The sequence below is a fragment of the Garra rufa genome, chromosome 13, assembly GCF_049309525.1.
Source record: "Garra rufa chromosome 13, GarRuf1.0, whole genome shotgun sequence".
In the NCBI taxonomy this organism is placed as follows: Eukaryota; Metazoa; Chordata; class Actinopteri; order Cypriniformes; family Cyprinidae; genus Garra; species Garra rufa.
The window spans coordinates 17,980,570-17,996,959 of record NC_133373.1 but is presented as its reverse complement, the minus strand read 5'-3'; the positions used below and the strand labels follow the sequence as shown (position 1 = coordinate 17,996,959).

The following is a 16,390-nucleotide window of genomic DNA, read 5'->3' as shown; positions in this document are numbered from 1 at the left end:
AAGATCCAGTAGCACTAATAGAGAGATGCAACCACGATCGGTTGACAAGAGCAGGTCATTTGTAACTCTAATAAGAGCCGTCTCAGTACTATGATATGGTCTAAAACCTGACTGGAAATCCTCACAGATACCATTTTTCTCTAAGAAGGAGCATAATTGTGAGGATACTACCTTTTCTAGTATCTTTGACAGAAAAGGGAGATTCGAAATTGGTCTGTAGTTAATTAATTCAGTGGGGTCAAGTTGTGGTTTTTTAATGAGTGGCTTAATAACAGCCAGTTTGAAGGTTTTGGGGACATATCCTAATGTTAGTGACGAATTAATAATATTCAGAAGAGGATCTATGACTTCTGGAAGTACCTCCTTTAGTAGTTTAGATGGAATAGGGTCTAACATGCATGTTGTAGGTTTAGATGGTTTAACAATTTTATACAATTCTTTCTCTCCTATAATAGAGAATGAGTGGAATTGTTCTTCAGGAGATCTACAACGCATTATCTGATGCGATACTGTAGCGGGCGGCTGTATGGTTACAATTTTATCTCTAATATTGTCTATCTTGGAGGTAAAGTACTTCATAAAGTCATTACTGCTGTGCTGTTGGGAAATGTCTGCAGCTGTTTCTGCTATATTTTTCGTTTATTTAATCACAGTATTGAACAAATACCTAGGGTTATGTTTGTTTTCTTCTAAGAGAGACGAAAAGTAATCCGATCTGGCAGTTTTTAATGCTTTTCTATAAGATACGTTACATTCACGCCAAGCAGTACGAACAACCTCTAGTTTTGTTTTCCTCCAGCTTTTTTAAGTGCACTGGAGCAACTGTATCTAAAGTGCTAGAAAAGAGAGAGTCCATAGTTTCTATTACATCATCAAGTTTTTCTGAGCTACTGGATATGCTGAAGAATTCAGATAAGTCAGGAAGATTACTTACAAAGCAGTCTTTTGTAGTAGAAGTGATGGTTCTACCGTACTTGTAGCAATGAGTTGAATTAACAGTTTTAGCTATCTGGAATATACAAGAGACTAGATAATGATCTGAGATATCATCGCTTTGCGGCAGAATTTCAACACCATTAACATCAGTATTAAATCTAGAGTATGATTTCGGCAATGAGTAGGACCTGACACGTGTTGTCTAACCCCAATAGAGTTCAAAATATCTAAAAATGCTGTTCCTAATGCATCTTTTTCATTATCAACATGGATGTTAAAATCACCCACTATTAAGACTTTATCTGCGGCCAACACCAACTTGGATAGAAAATCAGCAAATTCTTTAATAAAGTCTGTATGGTGCCCTGGTGGCCTGTAAACGGTAGCTAGTACAAATGTCACGGCGGATTTATCATTAGCACTTGTTTCTCTGGATAATGCTATATGAAGCACCATTACTTCAAACGAGTTATATTTGAAGCCCATTCCCTGAGAGACATTGAGCATATTGCTATAAATAGTAGAAACACCTCCCCCTTTACCTTTTAGACTCGGTTCATATTTATAACAGTAATCTTGGGGGGTGGACTCGTTTAAAATAATGTAATTGTCTGGTTTTAGCCAGGTTTCTGTCAAACAGAGCACATCTAGCTTATTATGATCAGTGATCATATCATTTACAAAAAGTGCTTTCGTAGAAAGGGACCTGATATTCAATAAGCCAAGCTTTATCAATCGTTTCTCTGTATTATATATATTTTTTATTTGTTGAACATCAATTAAATTGTTAGTCTTGATTTGATTCAGGCGTTTTTTGTATTTTCTTGCTCGGGGAACAGACACAGTCTCTATAGTGTGATATCTAGGTGAAAGGGTCTCTATGTGCTGAGAATTAACTGATTTCTGTGACGTGAGGCGGCTAGCAGACGGTCGGTTTAGCCAGTCTGTCTGCTTCCTGACCTGGGCCCCAGTTAGTCAAGTGCAAACGCTAAGACTATGTGCCATATTTCTACATAGGAGAGATGCTCCACATCCGGAGGGATGAAGACCATCTCTTTTGAGCCATTGTCTTTTGAGCCATGTCAGCCATTTTTGGTGTCGGCCATTTTAAATTTAGCTTTATAATGCTGTATCTTGAGAATGGATTAGCGTATTGTTTCGACATTAATTACAAAAAATGTTCGGCACCATGCCCTGAATGTACATAATTTTGGGGCCAGCGCCACCTTGTGGTCAAAAGTTATAACAATTTCGAAAAATGCTAATAACTTTTGCGTACATTAGCCTATTGAAATAAAACTGATTTTGATAGATTCCTTTGGACATGCTGAGAACACCGATACCAATTTTGCCAATTTTGGCCGAACTTCCTGTCCGCCATTTTGATTCATGTTGAAAACCTACTTTTTCGAACTCGAACTAGACCGTTTGTCTGATTTTCACCAAAATTGAATCAGATCATCTTCAGACCATGCTGACAAAAAGTTATGGATTTCGTGTTGATATTTGAAACCGTTTTCATTTAACGCATTAACGAATTTGCTGAAAAGATGCCAAAGTGCATCTGAAGCTGTATCTCTGCAAAGATTTAAGATATTTGCACCAAATTTTGTATGGGGCATTATCACCTCACAGTGATTACACCACATCAATTTGGTAACAGTGCCACCTATTGGTCAAGAGTAATAAACCATTCATTAACTACTAATTATAAAATGTCCATAAATGCTAATAACTGTAGATAGCATTAGCCTATTGTAATGAAAGTAGTCTTAAAATATTCTTTGGGTCATGCTGACAACATAGATACCAATAATGCCACAGTTGGCTGAACTTCCTGTCCGCCATTTTGATTCATGTTGAAAACCTACTTTTTCGAGCTCGTCCTAGACCGTTTTGCTGCGTCCAAATTCGCATACTATCCGTCCTAAATAGTATTCGAAAATAGAATTAGTATGTCCCAAATCGTAGTATGTTTAAAAAAGTATTCCAAAGATTCCAGGATGGTTTACTACTTAACTTCGGAATTCAAAGTGCGGATCAATGCACACTCTAACGGCTAATATTGCCCACAACACATTGCGCATTGAACGAGGATTCGATTAGAACTACAAACACGCATAACTGTTAAACTACAAACATGGAGGATATGCGTGACCAACGGACAGGTAGAGAAAGGGGTTTGAGTGATAAATAATCAACGTGTAACCTGATAAAAAATATTTTTAAAATGTTATGCACGTTATATTTCATGTGCAGCAACATTATGAACTTTTATAATGATAGGTTTGGTCATTAACATTTAAATGCATAATTATGCAAACACAAGAGCAGAGTTCTGGGCATGAAAGACTCGTGAAAGAAAGTGCCTCTTCATTTCTCCCTAATACGGTAGGAAATTAAATTAAAGGAAATGTAGATAATGTTAACTGTGATGATTGACAGGGCAGTTTAAACAGTGACAGGATTCAGGTAACTAAGCAACAGAGCGTCTGTTAAAGAAGCAGTTATGACGAAGTAGTATGTCCCAAAGCTTGCCTACTATTCTGCTACATACTCAAAAGTATGTACTTTTTCTTCACAAAAAGAGTACATACTTTTAGGGCATAGTATAACTAGGCGAATTGGGACGCAGCATTTGTCTGATTTTCACCAAAATTGAATCAGATCATCAGACTGTGCTGACAAAAAGTTATGGATTTCATGTTGATAGATGAAACCGTTTTGTACAGCGCCACTACAAATATTAGGCTTGATGCCAAAATGACTCTGAGGCTTCCTTTCACTCATTGATGCCCTTGTTCTGATGCTTTCCTTGCCTAGTGCTTTGCCCCATAATTGCTGCTTGCCGCTATATTATTGTATTATATATTGTTCTCTGATAACTACATAGAAGGTATATGGCGTAGGAAAGGGCAAAAAATCTCCAGAAACGGTTTTACAAGTCCATTTACAACCCTAGGATTTGGAAGGTCCGTAAATATTAATGAGGAGGTCAGCTCTGATTGGCTGTTTCACAGAGCTGCTCATCTCAATAGCTCAATTGCGTAATAGTCAGTGTTATGTTGGAATTGACCTATTTATCAGTGGTCTTTTGCAAACACCAGATTTATGAGGAGGAGGAAATCACTACCATTTCCTCCTCCTCATAAATCTGGTGTTTGCAAAAGACCACTGATAAATAGGTCAATTTGAGACTCATGGTATGTCATGGCCATGTACTGAACTGTTATTATTTAACTATGCCAAGGTAAATAAATGTTACAGAGACTTAGGCTCTTAGGTTTCAGTCAAGCCGCTCTAAAATGGTTTGAAAATAATTTTTCAGGACGCACTCAATGTGTGACTATTGAAAATTATAATTAGGGCGAAGGCCCTATTGTTCTTCTAAGGATTCTTATTTTTTTTTTTTTTTTATTAGGGCCCGAGCCCAAAAGGGCGAAGGCCCTATTGTTCTTCTAAGGGTTCTTATTTTTTTATTTTTTTTTTCTTCCCAACCTTCCGGGCACTTTTGGGGGCCTTAACATACTCAAAAACTCTTGAAAATTTGCACACACGTTGGAATCTGCGGCCATCAGGACGCCACAGAGGCTGGGATCCGGGCGTGGTTCAGGGCCTCTACAGCGCCCCCGGAACACATTTTGAAAACTTGATGTACTGCGCACACATACTTGCACGTATTCATATGAAACTCGGTACACATAGATCTCACTGAGCCAAACAATTTTTGTACTCTGTCATAGGCTCCACCCAACAGGAAGTGAGATATTTAGGGCTGTTTAAAAAGTGCATGCTCTGGAATTTAATGTACTCCTCCCAGGATTTCCATGGGATTGTCACCAAACTCGGTCAGCATGATCTCAAGACATTGGGGATGCTAAATTGCGAGGGGATTTTTGATATCTCGAACGGTTTGGCCGTGGCAAGGCGACAAAGTTATGGCGAGAAATGAGAAACAGAAAGTGTCTAATAATTGTTGCACACATTGCCTGATTCTGATGAAACTTCACCAGTTTGTTCGTTGTATGATGCCGATTACATAAACATGACTATTATGAGTCAAAGTTATAGCACCACCAACTGGCAGCAGGAAGTGTCATTTTCAAAATGCTTTGAAATCAGCCTCTTAATTTTACTTGATTTTCTTTAAACTTCATCAAAATAATGTCAAAACACGGCCGATGAGAATATGTAAAGGGGTCGATGATAAATCAAATACTGTTGCCTTGGCAACGTGTCAAACTTTAAAATTAGGTTCCTGTCTTTTCGAGGCAGATAACATGCTTAGAATTTCATGAAACTCAACACACACATCAATACTAATGATATTTAGACACTGGCAAAAGGCCATAAATGGGTGTGGAGCAGGCACTCTATAGCGCCATCTTTTGACAAAAGTTGGGGGGTTAGTTTTTCCTACAGTCACCAAACTCTGTACATATATCGTTCTCATCAACCTGGACAACTTTCTAAATTAAACTCATTAGCTAAGACCAACAGGAATGTGGATTTTCTGAAAAATCAGACTGTAAACAAATTCATACTGCTCATAAGAGCAACAAGATGTTCACACCAAACTTTAACATGAAGAGAATATTCTGAAGATGCTAAATTGCGAGCGGATTTGGGATATCTTGAACGGTGTTGATGTGATTTTTTTTATATCTTTAAAGTGCAGCATCCAAACTCTTTAAAACTTTTTTCACATAGAGAACTAGTGAATACTATGAATACTTATTTTAGCTTAATATTAATTAACATTAATAAATGCTATTTAATTATTGTTCATGTTAACTAATATAGTTAATGTTAACAAATGAAACTAGATGGCAAAATTTTATATATTGTGTGTATGTGTCTGTGTGTTGATTTTAAACTGTAACCATTTCAATTCTGTAAACTTTAAATCCAAACTGGCAGAGGGTTACTGTGAATGCATGTGCCAACTGGGCACCGTTTTCCTAATTGATTCTTAGTTATGTAGCGCTTAAGAGTGATGTCTTATAACAGGAGTCACCAGCAAAGTAATATCCACACACAAATTGTACAGATAGGTAATGATGACATTTAAGCAGAAATGGTGGACGTAATGCAAGCAATAATAACATTTTGTTATCATGAATTATATGTTCTTATCATCATCATCAAAATATAGGGAAAATGTAGCAGTTTTATATTATGGTTCACAGTTGGCATTATCTGAAGACCTTGCAGGGATTAGGTTTAGATCTTTCATGTAAAAGTCATGAAAGATCTTTCTAAATAGGCTAGATTTAAACTGGTGCTCGAGTAATATCAAGTTAGCTCAGAATTGGTATCCTGAGATACAAATAGAAAATCAAAAGGAGAATAATTAGCATAGCTGCTGTTCATAACATTTCAGGCAGTCTTGTGCATTTGATCAGATGTAACTAAAGCACAAAGTTATGAGATACATTATATGTTTGTTTGGCTTAGATAAAGCAGTCCTGCATAAAATACAACTTCTTTTTTATCTTATGTAGTAATGAAAGGTGTAAAGGTAAATATTCTTCATCATCGTAAAATGCCCTTAAAACAAAAAGAAAAAATACATGCTCAAAGTGCAGAAGCTATGCATAAGTTTTATATCATGGTGTTTTAGGAGTATTTAGTAGTGTGCAAAATGATATATTGTAGAAGTATAGCTAATAATAACAAGCAAGAAAAATCCAAACTGGCAGAGGGTTACTGTAAATGCATGTGCCAACTGGGCACCGTTTTCCTGATGTCATCGGGATTGCGACTGCGCAGATGGCAAGGGCCCATTCATCGCTGCTTGCAGCTTTAATTCATCCTTTCTTCTAGGGCTGCAACGATTAATCGAACGATGTTGTGAGGCGCGTTTAGTCAATGGCTCCGTTGTTATTTTCTATTTACATTAATGATTTGGGTCATAGAATAGACTCAGCTAAAATACACCTGTGCGCAGATGATACAATTATATATATACAGCTGCACACTCCTTAAACCAAGCTTTACAGCATCTACAGAACGCTTTTCAAGTACTACAGTGTACGTTGCAGGAGTTGGTTTTAAATTAAAAAAGACTAAATATATGATTTTTAGCCGTGGCCGCCCTAAGGTAACAGACCAGACAATCACATCCTCGAATGGTGTACCAATAGAAAGAGTTAGCTCTTATAAATATCTAGGTATTTGGATTGACGAGAGATAGCCTTTGATATACACATTGACAAGTTATTGAAAAAGCTTAGGCTGAAATTAGGTTTCTTATATCAGTTAAAAATTTGTTTTCCTTATAAGGCCTGTAAGAAATTAGTAGAGTACATTTGTGTCTAAAATTGATTATGGTGATCATTTATATATACATGCAGCTGCTACTCTACTTAGAAAACTAGATTCTGTTTATCACGCAGTAATACACTGTCACAGGTGCAGAATCACGGACGCATCACTGTATTTTGTACGATTCCGTAGATTGGTTATCTTTACCTCAAAGGAGAAAATTACATTTGTATTTATTTATTTTAAAGGCTCTCTTGGGTAAACTACCATCCTATCTTTCTAATTTGCTAACATTTCACACAAATAATCAACGCACTAGATTTGGTTCCTGTATTCAGTTAATAGTCCCAAGGGTATTGTCAAAACTTGCCAAAGTGCTTTTTCCTTTTATGCTCCTAGGGCTTGGAACGATCTGCAAAATCGGCTTAATCTTGACACACTTCCAACTTTGAGTACCTTTAAACATCTTCTGTATAATGTCTTAAAGGATATCTGTAATTGTTTTTTTATCTGATTTTTTCTTATGAATGGTGATTTTGTAATTTTGTGGTATTGTGTTTTGTGATTTTCTTTGTATGAAACTTCTATGTGCTGCCATCTTGACCAGGTCTCACTGGAAGAAGAGATAGTACTGTCTCAATGTGATCTCCTGGCTAAATAAAGGAAATAAATATAGTTTTCCATTCTATGGCATCTTTGGCACCTACATTTTGATTGATCAAAAAAAACTATGTTTTTTTTTCTCCTTTTTACCTCATAAAAATAAGTAACTGGTCCCACCCCTGAGTGGGTGAGACAGCCTTGGTAACTTAGCAGTGGACTGAATTACTGTTTACAAACAAACACACCTCAGAAAAGAACAGTCAAAAACAGCCATCTATAGATTGATTCTTTATAGTTTGACACATTATGTTCACAAAACATTTGAATTCTAATGGGTTCCAGTCTTACCTGCAATGTAACATGCTGGCTTTTATGTGAACAAATATGCCAATAAAAATCACACAAAAGAAAGTAATGTCATATATGTTTAAAAAACAATATAAGTTCCCGAATGTATGTATCAACATATGAAAGTAATTGAGTATTTTGTAGAGCGGAGTATTAGACTAGATTAAGAGAATTAGTACACAACTTAAAATAATTGGGCTTCGGGTATTGCTTTAACTTTGATTTATGGTGATTCCAGGGTGGAGCAGATGCAGATCCAGATGGCAGAGAGAAAGGTGATTCAAAAGAGAAGACTTCTCAATTTGAGGAGGACAAAAGTCCTGAGATGAAAGTTGGAGATGAAGGGGATGCCTCAAAAACAAATGCCAGAGGATTACTGAACGGGATGGACCGCGACTGTAAAGACTTCAAGTATGATTGTTTTATTGCCAATTAAACTCTGCTTATCCCAGTGTTAACTTAAAAAAATAAATGTTCTTTTAAAAAGTATTTAAAGAACCCTCTACAATGCAAGTAAATCACCTGCGTATTCAACTAAATTTCCATGCTTGGTGATCAAATAATGTCTATTGTTAGCCATTGACTAATAAATTATGTTTCACTTACCAGTGTTTGAGTTAAATGACAAACATGACAAATATGCATTCATACATGGTTACAATGTTTTAGTTTTAATTGCTTAAGCTCTATCATAAAAATGCTAAAAGTGTACTTCACACATGACAATGAAGATAGGCCAATCTGGTGGAATCATGCTAAATGTGTATATATTTATTAGGGCCGGGACTCGATTAAAAAAATTAATCTAATTAATTAAAGGCTTTGTAATTAATTAATCGAAATTAATCGCATTTTAATCGCATATAAATTTTTGACCTGAGAACAGTGAGAAGTAAGTTTTTTTCATATGGATTTTTAGTATACCATTGAAGAATGACTGAATACATAAGCTTAAGCAACAAAATATTGTTTATTTTTGTTCAACCTAGTCCAACAGACCAGTGCAATATTGCCATTAAGTGTAGCAATAGGATACAGTGTTTCCCCTAGGTTTCCATACTTTTTTTTCTCTGTACTTTACCCTACTTTGTGTAATAACGAAAACATTTATTTCAGTGAAAAAATAAGTCCAAAACTCTCTATTTTAACATTTTGAACAATAGGGCTTTACAATCTTTTGCTATTTTTTTTTTTAAGAAATTCTTGTGTGTTTTAATTTTTCTCATAATCAAATGAAAGCATAAACATTTATTTATTTTTAATCAAATGAAAAATAAACCTTTTTAATTTTTGGCAAACAAACAGAGGTTTGCTGTTAAAATCAATAAATAATATTCATATTAAAACGGTCTTTTTGCATTTCAGTTTTGACAGACACTAGTCCATATCGCGATTTGAATTAAGTGACAGACCAACTTTTGATTAATCAATCCAAAAATCGATGAATTTACGTGGCATTCCGCGCTATAGTAAATTCGTTTTTTATGAATGGAGTCCGCGATCCAGTCCGTGTTTTCACGGAGGAGACATTGTAAACGCGCCCCCCTAAGATAATGGTAGGGGAAACACTGGGATATTTAGAAATATACTAGCCTACATTTCAGAAATTCTGGTACCCTATAGGTAGGTAGACCTTCTGTAAAAGCATTGAGGTGATACTTGAGGCTCTATGTGCTAGTTGGTGCTCCAGTATAATCGGTCCGCCGAAACTCATCCAGTGAGAAACGTTCCGCGGTGCAAAATTAAGTGCGATTAAAATGCGTTAATAAAAATTAACGCGTTATTTTTTTGTAATTAATTAATCTAAATTAACGCGTTAAAGTCCCGGCCCTAATATTTATACAACAGTTTTTTCTGGTTGGCTGAAAGGAGTGCAATATTATAGCGATATTGGAACTCAAACTGTTTTACCATTTTTATCACTATGATTCCAGTATTTCTCACAGTGAGTGTCATGGTGGACAACCAAATCCACTATTATTTTAAAAAATAATACTGTTTTAGTGTCAAGGAATGTAGTTTTAGGCGTTTAGGAGACAATGTACTTGTTTAGACTTTAAGTATGCGGTTTGTTAATAAAGATAACAATGAATGCTGTATCAGATGCAGGTAATCACATTCAGTCCAACTTTCTCTCATAATACAGTGAGCTTTTAATACAGTAATAAGCTTTCAATGAAGCAACTCAACATTTCTTCGTTAGAATTCTAAAGTGATGTTTTTGGATTAGTAATGGAGGCTTGGGCTCAGCTGTTAAACTGTCAAACTGAAATTTTAATCCATTTAATTCATGTCGGAAGGAAGTATTTCTGCACAAAAGAGGATTTTTTAAAGTATTTATGCGTTTACTTATTTGTGCTGTTGTATGTATTTACATAATCGTATATAAATGCAATATCACACTCATAGTAGTGCGATATGGCTGTGATTAATAATCCTTATTACCTGTCCAGTGCTCAGTTCTGATTGATCAGCAGTTGTCTGTTGTATTTGCAATATAGCATGACTGTGACCGCTTCACCCAACAGTTCTGTGAATCACTGAGCAACACCTTAGCAACATAATCAATAATATCATCAAAACTCGGGATGCACCGAAAAGAAAATTCTGAGCCAAAACCGAAAATTCTTGGATGCACTTGGAAATCCAAATATTAGATCGTCCTACAAAGCTATTATTATCAGAGCATGTAAGCAGATCACAGCGGGAGCAGATCAGTGAATGAGAGGGTAGCATCATTTTACCAGTGTTGCCCAGTACAGCTCTACTACAGCATGTTACGCGCTACTGCAAACAGGAAAAAGTATACTGCATAGATTTTTTTTTTTCCATCGGCCCATTGAGTGAGTGGCACACGTTCCGCACATTCATCGAACGGAATATTAAGCAGAGCGGCACACCGCGCAGTGATGCCGGCTAGAGGAGAGCGAAACCTGCACGCTGAGCACTGCCGGGCGGTACAGTGTGATGTGGTGTGCCATATATATATATATATATATATATATATATATATATATATATATATATTTTTAGCTCCTATTTTTGGCTGAAAATTCAATGTATTCCTAATCAAACCTGTTCCATGTGTTATGTAATTTGGCAGAATTAACTGCTTATTTATTTCATGAAGTATCAGTGAGCCCTGCTGGTGTTCATTTTTAATTCTGAGACCACGCCCTTCCCGTAGCGCTTCCGTTTCTGTAGTGAGGAGGGAATTACTGTATTTATTAGTTTTCTGTTTCAGGTTTGATTCTGTATGTCCATCGCTTTACACTATAATGACGCTTGCAAACTCATGCTGTGCCGTGGATTGGTTTGTTTTAAATCTAATAGATGGAAAATTATGTTTTCTTATGCTGAGAGATAAGCAGGTGCATGTGTGTGAGAAATATCATATATGGTGTTTAAAAAAAAAATGATACAGCGATAATAAGAGCTCCTATTCTGTTTTTATTTGATCTTCAAAGGATGAGGCATGTTACATTGGAACATTCTCTTGCTGTTTACTGTTGCTGAACTTTTTTTTTTTTTTTTTTATCGGAAGGACAGTATTTAACAAATTTATTTAAAAAAAAAGTAACACATCAATACATTTTTGGTTTTAATATTTTTTTTTTATTGTGTGGTAACCTTTTTATAAAAGCAATAAGGTACTCGAGACTGTCCTGTTTTTGAATAAGTCTGCCTGCGACCCCTTCAGCCGTAACTTATTCACAATACAGCATGCCTCGAGTACCTTATTACTTTTATAAAATGCTTATCACACAATAAAAAATATTAAAAGCGAAAATGTCTTTATTGATGTTACTTTTTTAAAACAAGTTTGTTAAATGCTGTCCAAGTTGGTAGTCGTGAGATATTGCTGCATATGACTGTGATATTGCGTTTATACAACAGTTCAGCAACACAAGTGTGTAAATGCATAAACAACAATGGAGAGTCTTTGAAATCCCTCTTTTGTGCAGAACTACTTCTTTCCACCATGGATTCAAATCTCAGTTTGACATTTCAATAGCTGAGCCCAAACCTCCATTACTAATTTGAAAATGTCACTTTAGAATTGATAATGAAGGCATGCTGAATTGCTTCATTAAAAGCTTATTGTATCACTGTATTAAAATCAGTGCATACTGTGTAGTAGAGTATTATAGCAAGTGTGATTACTGATCTGTTACAACATTCATTCTTCAGCGCAATCTCATATTTACAATGAAACATTAGTTTGAATGTCCGCTGAGGAAAACGATAGGCTCTTTGTTGAAATAACTTCCGTTTCAGTCAATATAAAAGTCGTAACTGCTGACTCGTAAAAACTCGTCATCATCTAATGGCAGAACAGTGTAACTAAAATCAACATCACATACACACTGTTTCCTAATATTAAACATGACTATTATTTATATAAAAGAATATTTATTGAATTTTTTTTTTTTTTTTTTGAATAAAAGTTGCTAGGCAATTCAGTCAGAAGTACAAAGACAGCGCTCAGATACACAGCACTGAAGTTACACAAAATATAGCGTGATTAGATTCTGCCCTCAGCCAAAACTATTTGCTCTGGAACAAATAATAGATTAATAAAGCGCAGTGATGCAAACAGTGCTTCCAGATTGGATGAGTATTAGTAGACTTAGGTTAAGATTAGGCTAGGTAGAAGGCTCACATACTTGCAAAGTTACTTAATATTCATTACTCAGTAATAATTACTAGGGGTGGGAGAAAAAAATCGATTCTCTGATGCATCGCGATTCTCTCTTCAACGATTCTGAATCGATTCCTAATATTTCAGAATCGATTCTGAGCTTGTTTTTTTTCCCGCATATGGCACGTGTGCGTGCTAGAGACGCGGCAGGCTTCATTGCATCGAATTTGCACTGTGAGACACGTGTGCATTGCTTGACAGTGTGTGTTTCCATCTGCCGTGTTTTACTTAAGATATGCTTTCATTTATGCCGCCTGGAATGCAGTACTATTAGATGCACGAAACTTGTGCACTGACAGACTTTCACGTGCGCTTTGCGTTTGTTCGTCCTAAGCTCGATTGCGAATGCGGTTAAATGCACTGGCATTTTCGAATAGTTTTAAACGAAACTGTACATACAGTCAGTTATGTTTTCAGAGCAGGACAAAACAGCTGATATATCGAAATAGATTTGTGCATCAGTGGCGTTCCGTCCATTACAAGCTGCTGCTCCGCATACCCGGGCTGTCAGAGAGAATGCGTTCACATGTTAATTAATATTTATTTAGGCAGAAAAAACGCGCAGAGGCTGCGAGATCCTGATTGCCGAAAATCATATTGTGTTTAATGCACATCTTACTCGACTAAATCAAATGAAAAAAAAAAAAAAACATCCTAACTGTATATTTACATAATTTCTCAACAATTAAAAATTTGAAAGTCCACTGAAAAAAAAATAGCCTATATAAAATGTATATAATATTTTAAAATAATAACAAACAGGAAAATGAGGAAATATTAAAATGTGATTTCGTCTCTGATTTTATTGGTTTCTTAATAATCTAAAGATATTATTATTTTCGGTATTACTGGTGGTTTTTAGCTCTCAGGATACCTGGTAAAAAAAAAAAGGCATTAGTTTGAATGCAGCCTGGTAAAGCTGCCTGTCTATGATCTCATCAGTAATAACAAAATGGCAGTAATGCTGAGGAAAAAAGAAAAACTATTGTCTGTAAACTTTTGGATACCTAAAGAACACTTATTTTATATAAGATTTTTTTTTTTTTTTTTTTAATAGCTTATGTAATTTAAAAAATAAAGTAAAATTGGCACAAAGTAAAGTTGATATAAAACATATATGAAAATGTAGCCATGTGCACTATAGAAAACTGAAAATGTGAGCATTGTGATATTTAGTTGATAATAAAAACAGTAATTAAATTGAATCTTGAAACCAGTGAAGATTGACACACCTACTTTTACAGAGATTCCAACTATAAACAAAAAGCATAGAAACTGCAATTTTACATGTTTTTAAAATTGTAAAGTTGTATTTGCACAGCAGAAGAATTAATTAGGGAAAAAATGTGGATCAAGAATCGTTTTGGAATCGGATCGTGACTCCCAGAATCGGAATCGGATCGGATCGTGAAGTGCCTGAAGATTCCCACCCCTAATAATTACTGCTAGATGACATGCAGTTGCAGAGTTACTTATCAAAAGCTGTCTTCAGGGTACCATCAAAATGTGTCTTATGGCTATTATTATTAATAATGATTAATAATTATAATCATTATTATTATTATTATTACTTATAAGTGGTCTTTGTATGCGTTAAGTAAAATTACATAAATAACATGGCAAGATATGAGACTTAAAATAAGTTTTTTATAATGCATTATGCATTCATTATAATGCCTTAAGAATACCATTGTAATGTATTATAAATACGGACTTCATAGAAAGTTTTACCGATCAAATCAGGGCAAATACTTTTAAAGAGAATTAACAAATATGATTTGTCGAGAGTGCATCTGATTAACAGATAAACCACAAGCTTTTATATCAGTGTTGTTGTTAATGTTCTGATTATTGTTTCAGGTTACAGTTTGTTAATTTTGTGCAAAGCATACAGTTAAAGTAAACTTCATGTAGACACCTCATGTCTTGTTCCATTCATGCTATAAACGCATAACTTTTTTGGCTTTTTTGGTTAGCCAACTGAAGCTGACACTAGACATTTGGATCCAATTAATGTTGCTGAGTTGTATATCACCCCAGAGATGTTCAAATTGTAAAAACTTGATTGGCCTTTAATAGAATAGCAATTAGCGAAACTGCAACAGTGACATTGCTTTCTTTTTATTTTATGATATGAAGTATCCACACTTCGATTAAAAGCTTATTTCCTACAGCCCTACCCCAGGTAGTCGCCAGGCGTCCCCTACAGAGGCAGTAGAACGCTTGGGCCCCAGTCAGGCCGGGTTGGAAATGATGGCACAACACCACCCGCATACTCTACAGCCACCCAACCCTGTTACCAACAAGCCTCCAAACGAGGACTTCCAAAGCCAGGAAGCCCAGAGCATGGGCGGCATGGAGCATCAGGCTGGCATGGAGTCGCTTCAATTTGACTATGCTGGCAACCAGATCCAGGTGGACTCATCTGGTGCTCCAGTCGGCCTGTTTGACTACAACTCCCAACAGCAGGTACAGCTCCTCATCTGCAAATAATAAGTACATTTACATTTACATTTACAGTTACTTTTTTTCTGCTTTTGCTGTGTGGAAGAGCTTGACAACATGAAATGTCATTTGCATTGTGTTTTACTTGTTTATTGTGACATGCCTTGGTACATTTGGTACATTGGCTACATTTACACTGTCAGATTTTCGGATTGATAACTGTATAAATGACTGAATGCTGCGTTGCGCTGTTCCGTTTATGGTTGCTTAATGATTTTTACGTCCTCTGCTACGGCGATGTTAGAGTTTACTTCTGGGCATTGTAGCCATTCACACTAGTGATGCGCGGGTCGGGGTTTTTTTCAACCCGCGGGTCCCGCGATTATGAAATTATTTGGCCCGCCCCGCAGTACTGTCTATTTTTACAACCCGCCCCGCCCCGCACCCGCGACAATTAAATAGACATAATGCATTGTAATGCAAATGAAAACCGAAAGTGCTTTTCGCCCTTTAAACTGGCAACAATACTGTACGATTATGAATATGAACCATAAATCAAATCATATTAATAACAAGATAATCAGTGGTGTAACGTTAGTGGTGCCGGAAGAAATGTGGGTATATATGCTTCATTTATGAATATCGTTTTGAACTTTCTGTTTGAACGCATTCGTTTACTGGATCCTTGGACTGAAAGGTTTAAAGGTTCACTGGTTTAAGGAAGTTCTGATCATGAAAATCTGCTTCTTTTTATTTGTAAGATATTGTTTTCGTTATTATGTACTGTTTAAAATGACTAGGGTGCAGGAGACGCAGCGGGCGCAATAACCAAATACATTTCAAAGCAAGCCGGCGCCACAGTCCTGACTACATCATTGCTGTCTTTGTGTGTTTTTAGCGAATATTTACCATCATTCACATATGACTGGATGTGGTTGACTGTCATGATTTTGGCTAATGCAGGATAATGCGCATCAGAGGAGATTTAAATACGCATAGCACCAGGCCTGCAGAGCCGAATGTGCGTTCGCTTGATGCGCTTGTGGCTGGCAGCGGGAGCTGCTTGGCGCTTTCGTGACGTGACGTGTT

General features: G+C 36.1%; 1 protein-coding gene across 1 annotated transcript in view; it reads left to right on the top strand.

Moving 5' to 3' along the window:
• Positions 1-16,390, top strand: part of pum2 (pumilio RNA-binding family member 2) — a 93,596-nt gene that overhangs the window by 29,615 nt on the left and 47,591 nt on the right. The window contains 2 exon segments of the mRNA XM_073852982.1: positions 8,393-8,565; positions 15,031-15,325. Of these exon segments, the coding sequence (XP_073709083.1) occupies positions 8,393-8,565; positions 15,031-15,325 (468 nt within the window).